This window comes from Prionailurus viverrinus, chromosome B1, assembly GCF_022837055.1.
Source record: "Prionailurus viverrinus isolate Anna chromosome B1, UM_Priviv_1.0, whole genome shotgun sequence".
NCBI classification, from domain to species: domain Eukaryota; kingdom Metazoa; phylum Chordata; class Mammalia; order Carnivora; family Felidae; genus Prionailurus; species Prionailurus viverrinus.
In genome coordinates, this window is record NC_062564.1 from 35603352 (window position 1) to 35625932 (window position 22581).

The 22581-nt window shown below is 39.9% G+C and overlaps 1 protein-coding gene across 3 annotated transcripts in view; it reads right to left on the reverse strand.

Annotated features, from left to right (window-relative positions):
- The window catches only part of PPP3CC (protein phosphatase 3 catalytic subunit gamma), a 99233-nt gene extending 77082 nt beyond the window's left edge, over positions 1-22151 (reverse strand). Inside the window, exon 1 of one of the 3 annotated variants that reach the window (XM_047854809.1) lies at positions 22070-22151. Coding sequence is in view for 2 of the 3 variants with exons in the window: in XM_047854808.1 (XP_047710764.1) it covers positions 21140-21188 (49 nt within the window). In the remaining variant the exon portion in view is untranslated. Of the gene's footprint in view, positions 1-21139; positions 21492-22069 lie in introns of those variants that run through there. The other 2 variants (XM_047854808.1, XM_047854807.1) reach the window with 2 other exon arrangements.
- Between the last annotated feature and the right edge of the window lie 430 nt (positions 22152-22581).

Consider the following 22581-nt stretch of genomic DNA (forward strand, 5'->3'; position numbering starts at 1 on the left):
TAAAAAAAAAAACTGATTACATACATCAGTAGAAGATTCTGGTTAACAATGCTGGTTAATATAATAAATTAACTAAAGCCTATAGCTCAATATCCACAAGTGGTTTCTGCTTTTTCCTTACATTCACCTAAAGTTGCCATCTATAATCTAAGATCAAGTATTGAACTGTGTGGAGATATATCGAAAGAACTTCTATAAAGGTATGCATCATGCACTTACAACTATTGATGCTGCAGAGAATGAATTACATGTACTGCTGACATGATTGCTGCAGACAGACCTTGTGGCCGAATCTGGGTTTTCAGAACAGTTTTGATCCAAAAGAAGACAACAATGTGAACAGACCACTTATTTCCAAGATCATCAGAACACAACTTCTCAGATGCTCAGAAGCCACTGATTACCATGTACTTTGCATGATTTTGCCCTTTATCCTCATGGCTATTTTCTTCTCTGCTGGTTCAAGATTACAGACTGTCAGGCACCTGGGTGGCTCAGTAGGTTAAGCGTCCAGCTTTGGCTCAGGTCATGATCTTGCAGTTCATGAGTTCAAGCCCTGCATCAGGCTCTCTGCTGTCAGCACAGAGCCCACTTCAGATCCTCCGTCTTCCTCCCTCTCTGCACCCAGCCCCCCGCTTGCTCTCTCTCTCAAAAAAATAAAATATTAAAAAAAAAAAAAGAGGGGCGCTTGGGTGGCTCAGTCGGTTGGGCGTCCGACTTAGGCTTGGGTCATGATCTCACAGTTCGTGGGTTTGAGCACTGCACTGGACTCTGCACTGACAGCTCAGAGCCTGGAGCCTGCTTCAGATTCTGTGTCTCCCCTCTCTGTCTGCCCCTACCCTGCTCACAATCTCTCTCTGTCTCTCAAAACTGAATAAACATTTTAAAAAAATAAAGAAAAAGAAAAGATTCCAGACTGTCAACAAACACCCTGTCCTTTATTCTTAGTACTACCAACACCTTTATCCTTGACAATCACTTTTACATAAAGGACGAATTCTTCAGACACTGGTAAGGCAAATAATCCACATTCAAAATTAAAGGAGAAAAATTTACTTGGTTACTAAAGGAAGATCCAAATAGATAATGGTACATTATCTCAAACTTTATTTCAAACTTTAATAGTAACTCGTTTGAGGTTTTGTTTGTTGCAGAAACCATGTATGTGTGATTTCCAGGGTCTTAAATGCTACAGTCAGATATTATCATGCCAGATGATTTAACACATGATCATCTAAGAAACAGAACAGGGTTGTGGTGTTTACAGAGGTCAAAATTCCTACCATCAAAAGCTTGATAAACATTCACAACCTACCTAACAATGATATAGATCTTGACTGATCACTTCCCCTAAAAGTTAAATCCTCCAGCTTAGAAAAAAATGATCAAAAGCAGAGACTAAGAATTGAAAGAGAAACCACAAAGTGCTCACAAACACTCTGAAAAACACCATGACTTATAAAACAGATAAACTGAACCGAACCAAACCAAACCACAATGTGCATCACATACTATCCTAGCTCAGATTTCTTTAAACATTAGCTCATTATGTTCCAATACCATAGTCAAAGTGATCTAGCTATAACTTCTCAGGGACTCTTGTGTACTAAAGATAAAACCATTGCCTATTCCAGCAACTCACCTAAATTACAGATTTTAGCCAATCCCCGCTGAAACTAATTTCCGCCCTAAAATCACTTTATAACTAACCTCAGCTCCTAAAACCCTGTGTATCTTCTTTGCTAACTGCCTCCTTCTGAGATGCCCCACAGTTATTCTGGTGTGTGTCATTCCTTGCTGTAGCAAGCTAAATACATGTGAACTTATTTTTGATTACAGATATGTTCCTGGTGGTCGTTGGCCATGGGCTTTAACATTCCCAAGGCAGGCAACTGGGGGCCCAGAATTGGGAATAGGAAGAAGACTTTTTGCTGTATACCTTTTTATTATTTTTTTTTTTTTTTTTTTTTTGAGAGAGAGAGCAAGAGACAGAACAAGAGACAGGGCCTCCGAAGCAGGCTCCAGAATCCAAGCTGTCCACAGACAGCCTGACCCAGGGCTTGAACTCACAAACCATGAACTCATGACCTGAGCCAAAGTTGGTCACTTAACTGACTGAGCCACCCAGGCGCCCTTGCTATATACCTTTAAAAATTTTTATACCATGTTATTATATTATTTATTTAAAAGAATAAAATGAGAATCTACAAATATATATAACTCTTATCATAAATGAGTCAACCAACAGTTACACTACCAATATACAATCAGTAACAATTCATCCAGGAATCATAGTATTGCTGGCTGTCAGCAGACAGGAAAACTCACTACCTGTTTCTATAAGGCTAAGAGGGATTACAGAACATTAACAGATCATCAATATATCATCAATAGATCTTTATGTCAAAATTCAAAATCTCAGGGCACCTAGGTGGGTCAGTAGGTTGAGCAACTGACTCTTTTTAAAAAAAATTTTTTTAATGTTTATTTATTATTGACAGAGAGCAGAGGAGGGGTAGAGAGAGGGGGGAGACACAGAATCTGAAGTAGGCTCCAGGCTCTGAGCTGTCAGCACAGAGCCTGATGTGGGGCTCGAACTCACAGACTGGGAGATTGTGCCCTGAGCCGAAGTTGGTCGCCTAACTAACTGAGCCATCCAGGCACCCCAAGCAACTGACCCTTGATTTCGGGGTTTGTGAGATCAAGCCCAGCGTCAGGCTCTACTCTGTCAGCACAGAGCTTGCTTGGGATTCTCTCTCTCCCTCTCTCTCTGCCCCTCCCCCACTCTCTATTGCACTCTCACTCTCTCAAAATAAGTAAAATTTATTTTTTATTAAAGATTTTAAGTTTATTTACTTATTTTGAGAGAGTGAGAAAACGTGAGAGAGAGCAAACAGGGGAGGGGCGGAGAGGGAGGGAGGGAGGGAGAGAGAATCCCAAGCAGGCTCCATAGAGTCAGTGCAGAGCCTGACTTGGGGCTTGGCTTGACACAGGGCTCAATCCCTTGGACCGGAAGATCATGACCTGAGCCAAAACGAAGAGTCAGACGCTCAACTGACTGAGACACTCAGGTGTCCCAGCAAATTTTTCTTATAAAATGTTCAACAGCATAATGAATACCCATGTAGTATCAATTATCAACCTTCAAACTACTCTTTGAAGATTTCTTTAAATCAAAGATACTACATTATAACTCAATGCAAAAGAATTTTTTAAGACTAAAGAGCACAAAAAACAGTAACTACCACAAGACAAAAACAAATCTCTTAGAATGTCAAAGATAACCATTTAAAATTTTGGTATATATCTTAACATTTTAAATATTTAAATATGTTATTTTATAAACAGTTATACTATACAATCTTGTAATCTGTCTTTTGTTAAATTTTGTAGTAAACTACTAAAATCTTCTCATAACAACAAATGTTCTTCTATAATTTTCAGACTGCATCATGGAGATAACATAATTCACCTAACTAATCTGCTTTATTAAACATTGCAGATTTTTTTTAATTTTCTTTGCTCTTATGAATAATGTAGCAACAAGTATCTTTGTTCATACATTATAAGCTCACGTGTTTATCAGCCATTTAAATGTACTCATTTATAAATTATCTATAAACATTGTATCCTTTGCTCATTTTTCTTTTTCTCTTTTTCTGTGATTTGCAGGGAAGTATAAAAGATCACTAAAAACACACCCAGATATTAAAGCTAGCAATAAAGAGCAGATATTTTTTTCCCTATTTAAAAGGCATTTCAACTCTAAGCAATGTTTATTTTTTAAGTAATCTTTGAACCCAATGGGAGGCTTGAACTCACGACTCCAAGATTGAGAGCTGCATTGTTTTTCCAACTGAGCTGGCCAGATGCCTCAACTCCAGGCAAAATTTTATTTTACTTATGTTTTTAACATTTTATTTGCAGGCAATCTTTACACCCCATGTGGGTTCTGTGCTGAGAGGAGAGAACCTGACGTGGGGCTCAAACTCATGAGTCACAAATCATGACCCGAGTCAAAAATCGGACATTTAACCAACTGAGCTACCCAGATGCCCCTACACTGAATGATTTTCAAACCAATTTTGCATTTCTGGGATATACCCTACTTGCTAATGATGTGTTACTCTTATAATTCATACATTCAATTTGCTTTAAAAAAAAAAGTACATTCAATTTGCTAAAAAATATCTGATGCTAACTTATTTATATTGTGCTAAACTGCTAAAACTACAGTATCCACAAAGCCTTTTCAATATAGGTTTTAGATTTCAATTTTCTTAACTGGATTTGCAATAATAATAATGACCATGATGTTTACTGTTTGTGTGCTAACTACACAACAGGCATTATGCTATGTGCTTTATATATACTCTCATTTAACCTAATAACACTCTATGAAGTATTATTTTCTCTTTTTGACAGGTGTGGCAACTAAGGCTTAGGAAGTTAGAAAATTTGTCTAAGACCTCACAACTAGCAACTAGAGGAGCTGGACCTTGATCCCATGTCAGCGGAGTCCAGAGCCTAAGTAAGCTCTTCTCCCTCTTTCGCTACACTGCTTTACCAAATAATCTCTAATACTTTTTCTTAATATACAAATCAACATGATATAACATGAGAAGGAATGAAAATAAGCCAAGTGGCCACTAAAGTGTAAGTCCAAATGAGAACTATGTAGGCATAACACACAACAAATACACAAAACATACTCTCATGGAAAACAAAAAGATTATACACAATTCTAGATAAATTAGCTATAACTGTCTCTTTTACATTAAAAAAAAAAGCCCACACAACAAAGTGAGTGACAATAAAGTGATTATTAGTGGTCATCTTGAATCCACCCTAATTCTCAGACAAATATACAAAATCATTCAAAAACTTCAGAACTTCCAATGTTGTTAGTAACAACTTCACACCGGGATTGCATAAGGAGTACTAAGCAATCTGTGGCTCTATTATAAAAGAGAACAGATATTTAAAAAAAAATTATTAAAATTACCTTGCTAGCGTCAACTTCAATATGTAAAGTCTACACATGCTAAGATGGCACTGTTCTTCATAATAATGAAGCATTTTATACTCTTATCATTCTACCTACTATTGCTATTTGTTTTAAAAGTAGCTAACTTAGAAGAATTCACTATCTCTCTTCCTAATAATTGGAGCTAGGAAAGATTGGATACAATCACCAAATCTCTCCTGTTTCTTTATGAAACTCTGGCATTTTACCTTCATCTGCAATTTACAATTCAAGTCTAATTATCCAGTGTCATCCTTGTAAAAGCTGAAAGACTGTATGATAGTAAAACACAAAACATTCAATAACTGAATAGATCTAAGTTTCTATAGCTAGCCTTCCTGGAACTGGATAATAATATCTGCTAAAGTCTAAAGTTCTGAAATCTATAGGATACAAAGAGCTGGAAGGGTTCGTTAAGTAAAATTCAAAAATACTAGGGAAGTAGTTATATTCTGAGTTAAATAATTCAGTATTTATCTGGCACCTATTACATGCTCACATTGTGTAAGTCATTTATAGATTACACAGTTTTAACACATAGCAGCACTTTATGCTCTACTTTTTTTTTTTTTTAAAGATTTTATTTTTGGGGCACCTGGGTGGCTCAGTCAGTTAAGCATCTGACTTCAGCTCAGGTCATGATCTTACAGTTTGTGGGTCCGAGCCCCACATCAGGCTCTGTGCTGACAGCTCAGAGCATGGAACCTGCTTTGGATTCTGTGTGTGTGTGTGTGTGTGTGTGTGTGTCTCTCTCTGCCCCTTCCCCACTAGCTCTCTCTCTCTCTCTCTCAAAAATAAATAATAAATAAACATTAAAATTTTTTTTTAAAGATTTTATTTTTAAGTAATCTCTGCACTTTTAAGTGATTATTTTTAAGTAATCAACGTGGGGCTTGAACTCACAACTCTGAGATCAGGAGTAGCCTGCTGCACCGACTGAGCCAGTCAGGTGTCCCATGTTCTATTTAAGTAGGCAAAAGAATTCACATAAAACAAGATTTAATATGAACACAAAACAGTTAAACAATACATTGTATGGTACAGGCTCTTAGCATGGAAGAATATAAAGGGGATGTCAGCTGTAGCTACAGAAATCAAGGAAGGACATCAGAAACTTGAGACTTGAGCTGGATCTTCTCAAAGTTCCAAAGCCACTTCCACACTTTTTAGGTATTTGTTATAGCAGCACTCGACTCTTGGCACCAAAATAAAAGGTATACTAAAAGACAGAAAGGAAGAAATGACAGACAGACATCTAATATACTGCATGTATGGATTTTTTAAAATCTTTTTAAGTGTATTTATTTATTTTGAGAGAGAGAGAAAGAGAGGGAGAGAGTGTGCGTGAGCAGGAGCAGAGAGAGACAGAATCCCAAGCAGGATCTGTACTATCAGTGCAGAGTTCAATGTGGGGCTTGAACTCACAAACTGTGAGACCATGACCTGAGTAGAAATCAAGAGTCAGATGCTTAACCCACTCAGGCACTGAGGTGCCCCTGTATGGATATTTTTAATGAAATATTTCAAAAATAATTTTACATAAAATGGTATAGGAAATAATATTAATAATTCAAATGTTGCTACCTACCCATATACCTAACATGTAGATTTAAAATATTAAGTTTGCCATATCTGTTTCAAATATTTTTAAGAGCTAAAATGTTGCTTGGAGCACCTGGATAGCTCAGTCAGTTAAGTGTCCGACTTCGGCTCACGGTTTGTGGGGTCAAGCCTCACGTCAGCCTCTGTGCTGACGTCTCAGAGCCTGGAGCCTGCTTCAGATTCTGTGTCTCCCTCTCTCTCTGCCCCTCCCCTGCTCACCCTCTGTATCTCTCTCTCTCTCTCTCTCTCTCTCTCTCTCTCTCAAAAATAAACATTAAAAAAATTTTTTAAAAAAAGAATAAAATGTTGCAGATATAATTGAGCAACCTTTATCCGATTCCTTCCTCTCCAGAGGTTATTACTACATTTAAGTAGTTGTATATCCTTCCCACATGTATATAATTTGTTGTATCTATACACAACACAGTATATTTTAAATTTTATATAAACAGTATCATACTATACATCCTTTTGTAACTCACTTTTTTTTTTTTTTTGGAACTTACATTTTTATACTTGACACTGCTTTCTAGACTTATCTAGAATGGGGCCACAGAAGCCATTTTTCTGCATTTTTTTAAAGCGCCAGAGCTGATTCTGATTAGTTGAGGACCATCATTCTAAGCCTATATATATTCATCCAAGAAACTTTTTAGTGCTCTCAAATTGCTAACATATTATTTTTTTTAAGTAAGCTCTATGCCCAACATGGTGCTTGAACTCAAGATCCTGAGATCAAGAGTCAAATGCTCTGGGGTACCAGGCTGGCTCAGTCAGTAGAGCATGTGACTCTTGATCTCAGGGATATAGGTTTCAGTTCCACGTTGGGTGTAGAGATTACTTAAAAATAAAATCTTAAAGAAAAAAAAAGTCACATGTTCTACTGACAGCCAGCCAGGTATCCCTGCTGATACATTTTAACCTAGCTTTTTACCATGATTCAGTTGTTGTTAGATTACCTGTATTTCAATAAAAAATTTTTTACAGTGCTTCCAACTCAGAATCAAAAACCCTAATCCAACCAAGCGTACACATGATTTAAAACAAACAAGGGTGCTTGGCTGGCTCAGTCAAAAGAGCATGTGACTCTTGATCTTGAGATTGTGAGTTTGAGTCCCATGTTGGGTGCACAAATTTCTTAAAATAAATGAAATTTTTATTTTTTAATTTGTATTTATCTATGTATTTATTTTTGAGAGTGTGAGCAGGGGAGGGGCACAAAGAAAAGGAAAGAGAAAATCCCAAGCAGGTTCCATGTTGTCAGCGCAGAGCCCCACAGGGAGCTCAATCCCAAAAACCATAAGATTATGACCTGAGCCAAGATCAGGCTGGACACTTAACCTATTTAATTGGACACTTAATCTACTGAGCCACCCAGGTGCCCCATAAATAAAACTTTTAAAGAACATAATAAACAAACAATATTGAGTTTCTTGAAGAGGATGAGTGTGGCTACAAAGAGGCAGTAACACAGGAGTCTTGTGGTGAGTTACACTGATCATGGTGGTAGTTATGCAAGTCTACGAAAGTAAAATTGCATAGAGCTACACATACATGCACGCGTGCACAGGTACATGTATAACTGGTGAAACCTGAATAAACTCTATGAATTGTGCCAATGTCAATTTCTCGGTTTGGTACAGTGCTGTGGTAGTGTGGGATGTTGACACTGTGGAGGACAGAGACCTAGGGGAGGATGCGTAGGACCTCTCTCTGTACATTCTCTGCAACATCCTATGAATCTATAATCTAAAAACAAAAACCTCATAAAATTTTTAAACTAAGTTTCTAAAGCACACTGAAGAAATTCTACCGCCTCTTCACAGGCAAAATCAGTTCAATATCCTGCTACAATATAGATCTACTACATAAATGATATTTTTAGGTAAATATACCTAATATCAGGTGCAGAGCTGCATACAAGAGAAAGAAAACATTGGTGATGACCACTTTAATCCAGCAGCAACTATGAAATATAAACCTTAAAAGCTATTGGCCTATAAGCTTTATTTTTAGATTATTGTGTGGTCTTAACCCCCATGAGACACCAGGATTTACCCAAATAGCTATCTCTGTTCACTACAAATAACCCTGCTTTCATTCCTATTTTAAGCCAGCAAGCCTGCCCTACTTTTGTAGACTTAGTTCCTAATCTACTCACCTGCTTTTCCAATCATGAACCAGTTAAACACCACTGAAGAGGTTATGTTAAGTATTATTACGGAAAGTCATATGTAGCTTTCAGATCCTTTCATAACCTACTAGAACAAGTAGTTTTATTTCAATGATCTGACATAGCTCTTTGAGATCATTCCCTCTATTCTGATAGTCCCAGAGCACACTTTCAAAATATTAGGAACTAGCCCTCCCAGAACCAATTAAGTAATAATCACTATCAATGATAATCTGATAGAAACAGTTAAGTTTATAGTGACATTCATAGTTTTTAATAAAACAGCATGCAATAGTCAAAAATAACTAGCTTCCTTTTATGGATAAATCTACCAATTACCTTTATTACTCTGGCCATTCACTGAAACTCTTATTTTATTTATGGTTTTTTCTTTTAATGTTATTTAGTTTTTTGTTTTATCCTATGTTATTTTTAAACCTCCACAAACCCTTAGGTCACAAGAACACAATGTACCTATGGATACACACAAAAAAACCACAAATTGAGTCTTACTTCTTTAGGCTACTGATCAATGTCCAAAGTTTGAACTTGAAAGGATTGTCAATTTGTAGAGTGAGGAAGCAAAGATTTCATATCAGATACAGTCTACCATTTAGATGTCTGCTCTCCATGGTGGTATTAGTCCTAGGAAGCTCCATACTTCTAATCTCTGTCACGCTTTTGGGAAGCTATTATATGCTGAGTACTTTTCAAGACTGTATTTAAGCTTAAGAGAGAAATGTGTTTCTTGTGGTAGGAATTCATCAAATACGTTTATAAATTTATGATTTATGAAATTCTACCTATGCTATAGAAGGAAATTTCCTTATTTTTTTTTACTATATGTTTATTTTTGAGAGGCGGGGAGAGAGCACAAGCAAGGGAGGGGCAGACAGAGAAGGGGACAGAGGATCCGAAGCAGCATCTGCACTGAAAGCCTGATGCGGGGCTAGAACTCATGAACCCTGAGATTATGATCCAAGACAAAGGCACAAGCTTAATTACTGAGCCACCCAGATGCCCCAAAGGAAATTTCCTTATCAAGCATTTTAGGTTTAAATCCTTTCAAAAGTCCTAAGGAGACTACAGTTGGAAAACATAAAATACAACACTCTTAAACATTCATTTCACATATGACACTTAAAGTCAAACAGATCTGCTATCAAATCTCACTAAGACTCAAGATTAACTCCTTTAATAAAGAACAGCTAACATTTATTAAGCACCCACTAGAGGTACTATGCTTTACATACAATAGGGGAGGGGCAGAGAGGGAGACACAGAATCAATCCAAAGCAAGCTCCAGGCTCTGAGCGGTCAGCACAGAGCCCGTCGTGGGGCTCAAACTCATGAACTGTGAGATCATGACCTGAGTCAAAGTCAGACACTCAACTGACTGAGCCACCCAAGCGCCCCCTGTTATCACTCATTTTAAACTCAAAGCAAGGAAGGGCACCTGGGTGGCTCAGTCAGCTAGGCATCTGACTCTTGATTTTGGTTCAGGTCATGATCTCAAGGTTCATGAGTTTGAGTCCCACATCGGGGCTCCACTCTAACACTGCAGAGAATGCTGGGGATTCTCTCTCTCCCTTTCTCTCCCTGCCCCTTCCTCTGCTCGCTCTGTCTCTCAAAATAAATAAACTTAAAAAAAATAGTAATAGAGGCACCTGGGTGGCCCAGTCGGTTAAGCATCAGACTTCAGCTCAGGTCATGATCTCACGGTTCATGGGTTCGAGCCCCGCATTGGGCTCTGTGCTGACAGTTCAGAGCCTGGAGCCTGCTTCAGATTCTGTGTCTCCCTCTCTCTCTGCCCCTCCCCCGCTCATTCTGTCTCTCTCTCTCTCTCTCTCTCTCTCTCAAAAATAAATAAACATTTTAAAAATTCTTTTTAAAAATAATAAACTTCAAGCAAGGAAAATAAATAAAAAAGTATCAGAGCTAGTAATTAGCAGAGCCTGTGCCCTTTTCTACACTATCTTCCATAAAATAAGCTTCTTAAGCTTTCACTTACTTAAACATTTACTAAGCATTTATGTGCTAGGCACTGTATCCAGCATTAATAATGCACAGTTCTTGCCCTTGAAGAGAATAGTTTAATGTAAATAAATAACAAAAATATTTAGAGAAATTTGAAAAGCAATGAGACTGTTCATAGGAGCAATATCTAACCCTTCATATATATATATATATATATATATATATTTTTATATATACATATATGTACACAAATATATGTACACATACATATATGAACCCAAAGCAGGGCTCAAACTCAATAACTTGCGAGATCATGACCTGAGCCAAAATCAGGAGTCAGACACAGGGCACCTGGGTGGCTCAGTTGGTTGAGCGACCCACTTCCACTCAGGTCATGATCTCCTGGTTCATGAGTTCCAGCATCACATTGGGCTTGCTGCTGTCAGGCTGTCAGTGCACAGCCTGCTTCAGATCCTCTGTCCCCCTCTCTCTGTCCCTCCCCTGCTTGCGCTCTCCCCAGAAATAAATAAATATTAAAAAAAGAAAAAGAGTCGGATACTTAACAAACTGAGCCACCCAGGGGCCCCAGTATCTAACCCTTCTAATGATGATGATAGCAGCTAACATACATTGAGCACTTACTAGGCCCCTATCACTGTTTGTGGAGTTTATTTAATCCTTACAACTATCCTGTAAAGTGGGTTATATTATCCCTTTTCTTCAGATAGAGAAACTGAGCAAAAACAAGATTAAGTGACTGGTCCAAGGTCATACTGCTACTAAAAGACGCAGCATTTGAATCCAAGTATGTCTGACTTCCAAGCCCGTGTTCTAAAAACCATTATTCTAGACAGCCTCTTAGTAAAAGAGAAAACACTTCTCAGATGTCCTCTTAGCTAAATCTTGAAAGAGAAATAGGAGCTGGTCAAGTTGGGGCACAAGATTCTATATAAAAATAATACAAAGAACCCATTCACAGATATAAAATTTCATGGCATTCTAGGGACCACAAGCAGTAGTAAAGTTTGGGAACAGGGGTATGAAATGAGAGGAGAAAGTAACACACAGTTTAGCATGAAGGGAACTATAGATCAACAGAGTTTAGAGTTCATTCTGTGGGCAGAACAGGCTCATGAAGGATTTCAAGCATAAGAATAATCCTTTACATTATCTACAGATCATGATGGCAATATGGACATTAGATTAAAATGCCCTAGCACAAGGCTACTGCAATGGTATAAACAAGAAGTCAGAGAGGGAGATGAAGTAGAAGGCTATGTGCAAACCAAAAGTCCATAGAACTGAGTCTGGAAGAACTGGATGTGAAGTACAAGGGACAGGACAGGGTCTGGCCTGACTCCCAGGCTTGTCATCTGAGCCAGTGACTAAATGGGTAAGTGGTGTGATTAACAGGGATGGGGAAATACACTTAGAAAATCCTTTCTATCTCCTCTGCTTATTAGTGCTTTTGAATATTTGTTTTATCCCTATGCCACCTTTTCCCACTTTTTTCATAATCTCTTCAATAAAATTAAAACAGGTCTCACTTTCCACAATTTCTATTTGTACGATGTTTCAATTGTCTATAATTCTTTTAATTTTTTTAATGCTTTATTTACTTTTGAGAGAGAGACAGAGTACAAGTGGGAAAGGGGCAGAGAGAGAGGGACACACAGAATCCGAAGCAGGCTCCAGGCTCTGAGCTGTCAGCACAGAGCCCAGCCTGGGGCTCAAACTCACAAACCGTGAGATCATGACCTGAGCCAAAGTCGGACACTCAACTGACTGAGCCCCCAGGCGCCCCTCAATTACCTATAATTCTGAGTTACATTTATAAGCCAATTAAGCTTTGGGTTTTTAAAAACATACAGCCATCAAAATAATCTTGCTATTCCCTTAATAGAATCACCATCAATTGCCCTAGTAGTTTTCAGCTATCTCTCTTCCTCTTTTTTGTTTTACCTCTTTCAATTCTTTGAGGTTTCTAGTTTTACCCACCCTGTCTACTCCTTAATCAAATACACTTTGTTTTTCTCCATCCTCATTTCTGCATGTTTTTCCAAACCCTATGTAACTGCAATAACCTCTTGTTCTGCTAAAGAAGTTACCTCTACTTCACATCAGGTATAATATACTTTAAAATTTTCTTCTTTTAAGCTTTCCCTAGGACACTACTGAATCCTTAAATACGATGGTAGCCTTTCCGAAGCCCTTCTCTCCCCAACTTTGTATTTTGAAAAACTGAAATCCTATAAGAAAGTAAAAGATCAGGGGTACCTGGCTGGCTCAGTGGGTGGAGTGTGCAACTCTTGATTTTTTGTGAGTTGTGAGTTCAAGGCCGCGCTGGGTGTAGAGATTACTTAAAGATAAAATCTTGGGGCGCCTGGATGGCGTTTGAGACCCATGTCGGGCTCTGCGCTGGGGGCACAGAACCTGCTTGGGATTCTTTGTCTGCTTGGGGCTCTCAGTCTCCCTCTCCCTCTGCCCCACCCCCTGTTCAAACTCGGGCTTTCTCCCTCTCTCTCAAAACAAATAAATAAAAGCTTTTTAAAAATTTAATTAACACCTTAAAAAAAAAGTAAAAGAATAGTTAAATGAATACACATTTGCTCCTTACCTTTTCAACATGGTGAACATTTTGCTACTTTTACTCTCTCTCAACAAATACATAATTTTTTTTTCTGAACCATTTGAAAGCAAATTGCTGACATCATGACATTTCAACATAAATACTACATCAGGTATTGGCTAAGAATAAGAACATTCTCCTTTATAAGCACAATACCATTATCATCAGATCCAGACATTTAACACTGACATGTTATTATCTATTATATACTTCATATTCAAATTTCCTCAGTTGTCTCCAAAATGGCCTGTACAGCTTTTTATTTTCCCAATCCAGGCTTGGCAATATACTTGTCATTTCTCTTTCATTTTCTTTCGTCTATAATAGTCTCTCTGCCTTTTATATTTTTTATCACCTTGACATTTTCGAAGAGTTCAGACCAGTTGTTTTAGAGAAATCCCACAAACTGGATTTGTCTGATTGTTTATTATAACTGGATCCAGATTAAACATTTTTAGCAAGGATTATATAGGTAATTGTTGAATAAATTCTTAAATTTTCTCCCAGTATTTATTTCATTTGTTTCAGTCTGTTGGGCTAACACTGTCTAGACTGCACAAAATCTCATGAATTGTTCACATTCAATAAATCTAATAATGATAATAGAAAATGCACATTGCCTTGGCCAGCTTATACAGCGTATCTTTCTGTCACCAGTCTAGAGATCTAGTTACCAAGTTGTACGCTTTTCTAATAATAAAGACTCAAGAAACAAATTTCTTGATAAAAATCTAGTTTGTATCAAATAAATAAAACTAAAAGTACTCTGTGCATGTATCTGAATAATTAGGTAGATTATAAAAATACCTAAGTCAGATACAACCAAGGATGAGCTGAAATTTTTACATCTCAGTTTTGCAATTTAAAATGCGGCTAAGGGGCACCTGAGTGGCTCAGTTGGCTAAGTGTCTGACTTTGGCTCAGGTTATGATCTCGCTCTATGTGAATTTGAACCCCACATCAGGCTCTGCACTGATAATGCAGAGCCTGCTTAGGATTCTCTCTCCCTCTTTCTCTCTGCCCCTTCCCCACATGTGCTTGCTCTCTCTCTCAAAATAAACTTAAAAAAAATAAAATGCAGCTAAAATTTAACATGAAAACTTTAAAACAGAGTATAATAGTCTATTAATGATTGCACCAAAGGATGATAATGATTACCAGACACCCCTTTATTTCCATTAGTCCTTCCAATTAAGTAGCAGCAAAGCTCCAAAATGACTACAAATACCAAGAATTAGCTGAACAATTTTGTCTCTCATAGATATGTCTAAAAATTATTTTTTTTCCCAAAATGTTACTTTAATGGTAAAGTATTTTATTACCAAATACCACTTCAGAAAGGTTTTCAATTAATTCTTTAATTCATCTTAACTACTGAATCCTTAGCATTTTTCACTCAAATGATCCAAAAACTTTATTTATTTATTTATTTATTTATTTATTTGTTTGTTTGTTTGTTTGAGAGAAAGACAGGGAGCAGAGGAGGGGCAGAGAGAGAAGGAGACAGAATCCAAAGCAGGCTCCAAGCTCTGAGCTGTCAGCACAGTCCAACGCAGGGCTCAAACTCACAAACCACAAGATAATGACCTGAGCTGAAGTCGGATGCTTAACCAACTGAGCCACCCAGATGCCCCAATGTTTATTTTTGAGAGAGAGCGCACACAGGCACGAGCAGGGGAGGGGCAGAGAGAGGGGGTGGACAGAGAATCCAAAGCAGGTTCCATGCTGACAGCAGGGAGCCCGATGCAGCTTGAACTCATGAACCACGAAATCACAACCTGAGCTGACGTCAACGCTTAACCAACTGAAATAACCAGGTGCCCCCCAAAACATTTAAGTTTTATTTATTTATTTTGAGAGTGGGAAAGGAGCAGAGAAAGAGGAAGAGAGAGAATGCCAAGCAGAGAGAGAGGGAGAGAGAGAATCCCAGGTGTCCCCAAAAACATTTTTTTAACTTTACTAAAAGTGGTAATATGTTGCTTTATAGAAGAAAGATTACCACATGTGTTATAAATAAAGCTTTAATCACAACCATTAACATACAGGTAAGAAAGAACACCTTATTCCTGCTCAAAGAAGATTTAAGTGTTTACATTAAGATGTCCTTTCCAAGGTTTGAGACTTCCACTGAGAGGTATGAAACTCAAATAGCATAGATTTCCAGTGTTTAAATGTTGTGGTGGCTTGTTAATTACAATGGTAAACTAAGTATAACTTAAATGGTGTTGACAAATTCAACAGATATGTACTATATGATTTGACCACATTAAATATTTATACTTAAAAATGTTTCTTCTAGGTTGGCACTGTATCAAATGATTGAAAATACAAAGGACCAAAATATGAATACAAGCACTTTCAAACTGTTTTCATATTGGTTGAGATCATCATGAGTATTTAGGTAAAATTACAATATTTGTGCTAAAATAATATGAAACATTTGCCAAGTACAAGCTTTAATATATGTGATCCATTCTTCTTTGAATTCAAAATACACTAGCAGATAGAAATACATGAAAAGTATTAAGAGAACTTGTTTCTGCAGGGAAGGAATATGACACCTTTGTTTTCTTCCCTTTCTGCCTTTCAAATGTTATAATAAGCAGGATTGAGCTTACATTGAAAAGAAAAAACTTGGGGCGCCTGGGTGGCGCAGTCGGTTAAGCTCCGACTTCAGCCAGGTCACGATCTTGCGGTCTGTGAGTTCGAGCCCCGCGTCGGGCTCTGGGCTGATGGCTCAGAGCCTGGAGCCTGTTTCCGATTCTGTGTCTCCCTCTCTCTCTGCCCTTCCCCCGTTCATGCTCTGTCTCTCCCTGTCCCAAAAATAAATAAACGTTGAAAAAAAAAAAAAATTTAAAAAAAAAAAAAAAAAAAAGAAAAGAAAAAACTTGGCGGGTGCCTGGGTGGCTCAGTTAAGCATCCGACTCTTGATTCTGGCTCAGGGCATGATTTCACAGTTCAGAGATCAAGTCTCTTGTCAGGCTCTGTGCTGACAGTATGGAGCCTGCTTAGGATTCTCTCTCTCCCTCTCTGCCCCTCCCCTGCTCACCCATGTGCACATGATCTCTGTCTTTCAAAATAAGTAAATAAACTTAAAAACAAAAACAAAAACAAAAAAACCTTAGTAAATCCATTCTCCTAATAAAAATAAAATAAAATTTAAAAAAAGGCAAGAGATGACAAAGAGATGTGGAAATAAATGAGGAATAGGTACCAGAAACTGAAACAGGGTTCAGGGTATACCTGAGAAAACAGCAATTTCTGTCCATACTATTCTTAAAATCCTGTAAGGAAATCATAGCCACACTATTCCAATTGGCAGGATATTAAAGAACCAGTAGCCTCCAGTGTGTGCTACCAAGGACACAATTCTTTCTGTGAATATACAATATACTTGAATTCCAAATGAATGGGAGCAATATATCAGCATCTTATTGAAAAGAAGTCAGACTTTTCTGTAAAACACCATTTGGCCACCAACGATGGATTCTCCACATCTGTCATGTAATTCCTGGTGAAATTTCCTTGCTGCTTCTGAAAAGATTCAGCCTAGGGGAAAAAACTGTTTTTATAACAATCACTGTCAAAGAAAAAAAATTCCCTCAAACAGGAAAAGAAACTTGGAAACCGGAAGAAAAAAAAAATCAAGCTGAAAGATTTTCACAATTCAGTCATTTGAGTTTCTGGGGTTTTCTGCTCTCGATACCAATCACCAGGAGTGATACCCCAATGCACATGGACTATTCTAGAGACACTCAGAACTGTTACTTTAAAAATTAAAAAAAAAGGGGTGCCTGGGTGGCTCAGTTGGTTAGGCGTCCAACTTTGGCTCAGGTCACGATCTCACGGTTTGTGGGTTCAGGTCCCACGTCAGACTCTGTGCTAACAGTTCAGAGCCTGAGCCTCCTTTGGATTCTGCATCTCCCTCTCTCTCTGCTCCTCCCCAACTCACGCTCTTTGTCTCTCTCTCAAAAATGAATAAACATTGGGGCACCTGGGTGGCTCAGTCGGTTGAGTGTCTGACTTTGGCTCAGGTCATGATCTCACAGTTCATGAGTTCGAGCCCCGCGTTGGGCTCTGTGCTGACAGCTCAGAGCCTGGAGCCTGCTCTGGATTCTGTGTCTCCCTCTCTCGCTGTGCCCCTCCCTCATTCATGCTCTGTCTTTCTTTCTCTCATGAGTAAATAAAACATTAAAAAAAATTTAGATCCAGACACCTTCACCTGCTAGGGAAGAAACCAGCTGTCAAGAAAGTACTAGGCAGAACTGTACTGGTCTCTCTTCACTTTCTTTCACATGGGACTCCACCCAGACAGATACCCTCTAAACTGTAAGAGAGAATGGGGCACCTGCCTGGCTCAGTCAGTACAGCATGGGACTTTTGATCACGGTGTTGCAAGTTTGAGCCCCACATCGGGTATAGAGATTATTTGAAAATAAAACCTTAAAAAAATAAAATAAAATAATAAATTATAGAAGAGATATTTTCAGTTTTCTAACTTATAATTTCATATACTTTCTAATTCTGGTGTTTTTCAAATGTTAACGATTTCTCTACCTACCACTTCTGTAGAAACTGATTTATTATCAAACTACTATCATGTTTCATAATACTACCTTGTCTTTATTTATTTTGAGAGAGCTTATTTATTTATTTTGAGAGAGCGAGAGAGCGTGCAAGCGAGCAGAGGAAGGGCAGAGAGAGAGAGGGCAGAGAGAATCCCAAGCAGGCTCCACTCAGTCAGCGCAGAGCCTGACACGGGGCTTGAACTGGCAATCTGTGAGATCACGACCTGCGGTGAAACCAAGAGTCAGACTCTTAAGCTACTGAGCCACCCAGGGCCCCCATAATACTACCTTGTCTTAAGCTTTTCATGTCAGTTATATCATTTGCATGGCTCAGATGCCTGACGAAGAAGGTATCATTAACCCTACTATGCAGATGAGATTGTAGAAAAAAGAGAGAGAGAGAAAGTTTCAAGGTTACAAGTAAGTTCCAGAGACAGTAAAATCTAGGTTTTTCTGATGATCAGCCTAGTCCTTCATTTTAGGAAAGTTGCTTTTCAAAGGACACTTAAAATACTAATCACTCCCTCCTACCTACCCACTCTTCTCCAAGATTTGTTCAAACAAAACAATTAAGTAGACTTTTAAGTTAACAGGAAATGACAGAACCAAAAATAACTCTGGTGTGGTCTCACCTCTGAAAAAGATTTCCAGCTGTGAATAACTGCAGACAACTCTGGCCAGGCAGGATAACATCCTATCAGGGTTTAGTACCCAGTACAATGGATCTTAGCTATATTATACATACAGTGACACCTTACTTTCTTAGAACAAACCTCAACTATTTCAAACTCTGGAAAACCCAGAAAAAAAGCAACATAAGTCACGGAGAAGCCAAAATTGCTGTGGTCAAGTTCTTAACACTAAAGTGTTTGGTTGTTTTTTGTTTTTTTTTTTTAATGTTTATTTATTTATTTTGAGAGAGAGAGAGAGAGAGAGAGAGAGCTCAAGCCAGGAAGTGTCACAGAGAGAAGTAGAGAGAGAGAATCCCAAGCACAGCTCCAAGCTCACCTCGGAGTGCTACGAGGGGCTTGATCTCACCACCTCAGAAGAGTCAGCTGCTTAAAGACTGAGCCACCCAGGTGCCCCACACTAAAGTTTTTATATACAAGATAAATCCATACATTTCTAAGGGCTTGAAATCACTATATTTCATTTATTTAAGACTAATCTTATAAGTATACAACATGCATTAATTTATAAGTTCGCCAAAAACCAAACTTAAATGATACAGACTATGAGGGTGTTTTCTTAACTATGAACACGCCTAGCACGAAGACAGCACCTGCCTTTTAACTATGTTTTATTTTACTTTACTTTTATATTTTAAGGGTCTAAGAGGGTTATTTTAACATCTCTTTTATATCTTATGATGGAAATTACATGCAACAATGGCGATCAGAATTTGATAATACCTGAAGGTTTGAAGACTGCCACTAAGCTTCGCTCAGATCCTATTTATTCTGACTTGACACACAATTCTGGTTTATCTGGTTTCCCTGCCTACTTCAGCTTAGAAACAGCAGATTAGAAGGGCATATTTTGACAGATAGAAAACAGTCCTGGAGGAGATAAACTAAAAACAGACAAAAGCATTAAATGGTATAGCAGTAAGGAGTCATTTTGGTACAGGAAGAAACTGCCAACACCCTTATTCGGCAGAATGCACCAGCCATGTTAAAAGCACAGGACAGAAATTAATGTACACAACTGACCTTGATTCATCAAAAAAGGTTATGTTTAGTATATTCTTTATCTTAAGAGAAGATTTATACTTTTTATGGGTTATATGCTATATAAACTAACATTAAAATGGTCAAAATATTTAACAGTTAAAGGGCTGTCAGTTATATGAACAATTCACTTAGATCCTTAATAAAACCAAACAAACTGACAAATCTCAAAAACCCATTACCTTTACTAAACATTATGTAGTGTATGTTTATGATCATCACTTATGCTCCTGGCTTTTTAGAGGGGAAAAAACTAAGTTACACACTAGAATTATGTAGTGTAGAAAATCAACATTTATGATGATTCATGTTTTAGGGGGGAGAAAAATCTAAGTTAAACGCTAAAATTCTCCCCCTTCACTGAACATTCAAGAGACTTTTCCACTTTAAAAATATATGCATTCTTGTCACCAATCTTAGTTTCCTTTCTCCTTCTAATAAATAAATGAATTTATTCTCCTTCTAATAAATGAAAAAATAAGAGCATTTTAATAGTATTCCCCTCTTACAGCTAACCCCTTTATCCAGAAGCCACTAACACGGCTTGTCGAGGTATACGCCCTTCTTATAAAATCGTGCTATCAAACCGATTGTTAAAACTCGGGCGAGAAGAGTTGTAGTTAAGTGTTAACGCTAAACAAAAGTGCATAAATTAGTGGTTACGTTTAAACCAGTATTCTTAGTTTAAGAATAGAAACAACAATGTAAAATCCCACAAGTATTAGTAAGGAACAGTTTAGTTTTGGTTAGACCTCTGAATCAGAGAACATCCTTCTCCAAGTCTCTTTGGCCAAAAAATAAAACACCAACATCATGTCAAGAGATCTGTGAATCCCTTTCACACATTCCCAAATGGATTTATTTGTATTTATTTCACCACACTGTTTCTTTTAGTAACAACAGTGACTTGTGATGATCTCTAGAAAGTGGGCCAAAAGGTACGCGTAAACGTCCTTTAAAAAAGGTGGGGGAGGGGCGAGATAATCAGATCCTAAAGACGGGGAGCGGAGCGGCAGAAGATCTTACTTGGAAGAATCTGCTAAAGTCCCTGCCCACGCCACTCTAGATGGCTTCACCAGATACAAGACGAGAAAAAAGGAATTGTTTCTTTTTTAAAAAGATGGGGATCCTGGCCCTTTGGGGTGGTGGCAGAAGAAATCCCCACCCCACCTGCAAGTCCAGCTCGACCGGAGATAAATCAGCAATCTCCAGCAAACTACGGGTCAAGGCGCAACAGAAAATGCCCGGGGCCCCGCGGGGAGGGGATCCCCCTCCTCTGTCCCATAGCCCCTCCAGGTCCTCCTCCTCCCGGACGGAAGCAGCCTGGGTCGCCGCCGCCCTCCCTCCTCGGCTCTCCCCCTCCGTTCTCCCGCCACCGCCCGGCCGAGGGCCGTTTCCCGAGGGTGGACGAGGAGGGCCCAGCCCGCCCAGCACCTTTGATGACGCGTTCGGTGGTGGAGAGGTGGAAGTTCCTCCCAGACATGGTCCCCTCAGCCTCCTCCCGGCGCCAGGCGACCGCCGGACGTGCACCTCCGCCTTCGGGTCCAGCAGTCTCAGCTCCCCGGGAGCAGTCTGCCCGCCGTGACCCGGCCCCGGCCCCTCCGGGAGGCTCAGGCACCAGAAAGAGGTGGCCGCGGCAGCCTGGCCTCAGAACCCCACTGACAAGATGCTAGCCCACTGGCCGCTCCCTCCTGAGGCGCCGAGTCCCGAGCACACCGGGCTAAGGGAGGCAACCTGGGCGGCCACAGCTGCTCGCGGCCCGGGCCCGCGTGCGCGCGCGCGCGCCGCCGCACGCCGCGCTCCCAACTTCCCGGCGGCCCGTGCGCGCGCGCCGCCGCTTTGCGGTAGCCCAACGCGCGGTCCCGCTGCCCTGGCCGAGGCGGCCACCTGACTTCCCGCCCCCCCCCCCCCCCCCGGTCGTTGTCGACCCCACTCCTGAGGCCCGAGGGCTCCGCGGGCGCTCTTCGCGCTCGCGTGCTTCCTTTCTCCCCTCCTGCTTCCAACGGTCCGTCTTCCCTTCTCCTCAGCCTGCCCTCCCCACAGCTGACTCCATCTGGGCTGCCTGCCGCTGCCCGGACCTGCAGCACCTAACACCAGCCCCCGGGTCCTGCACGGAAAGCCGCAGCGAAGCAGCAGCCATCTTGTGCCCCGGTCGCAGCGACCCAACAGCAGCTCGGTGGAGGTCCGAACCTCACCCTGGGCCCACCTTGCCGAGAGCCCTTGTCTTCCCAGACCTTCCCCACGGGAGGCCTCCCTCTTTTTCTTCTGGTCTTCCGCCCACTCTGTCTGTGGGAGTCCCTAACAATTTGACCACGCTCCTTCCCATAGTTTATCCTCCCCCGATTCATCAAACCCATTTAAGACCTGATTTCAGTTTTCACATTTGTTGAGTGCAGTTAGTATTGTAAGAAGTACGTTCGTGTCCATGCCAGTTCCAGTCCAGGACGGGGGGGGGGGGGGGGGGGGGGCGGGGGGGGGGGCGGGGACTCAGATTCCAAGTGGCCTGAGACCCTAGGAGGCTCGGTGGCCTCCTCACTTCCTTGCCACCTCTAACAGAAGGGAGGGCAGCCGCTCCAGGGAGCCCCTGAGCCAGACCTCCACTGTGCAAGGAACTGACCTTATAATTATGCTCTGCGTGTCCCCTACTCTGCTAGAAGCAACATCTCTTCCCCTTTGACACAGTGACACAGTACCTGTTTGCCCCGCTCATGCTTACTGTGGAACACGATGGGCAAGTCTCTAGAGTCTTAATAATCTAGCGCATCTCTGGGTTAAAAACCGACCTTTTCTTTCCTTACATTGTAAGTCTAGAGTAGAAACTATGACTGCCTTCCCTCACTGAGTATAGCTTCCAGCAAGGTCAAAAATATTTTGAG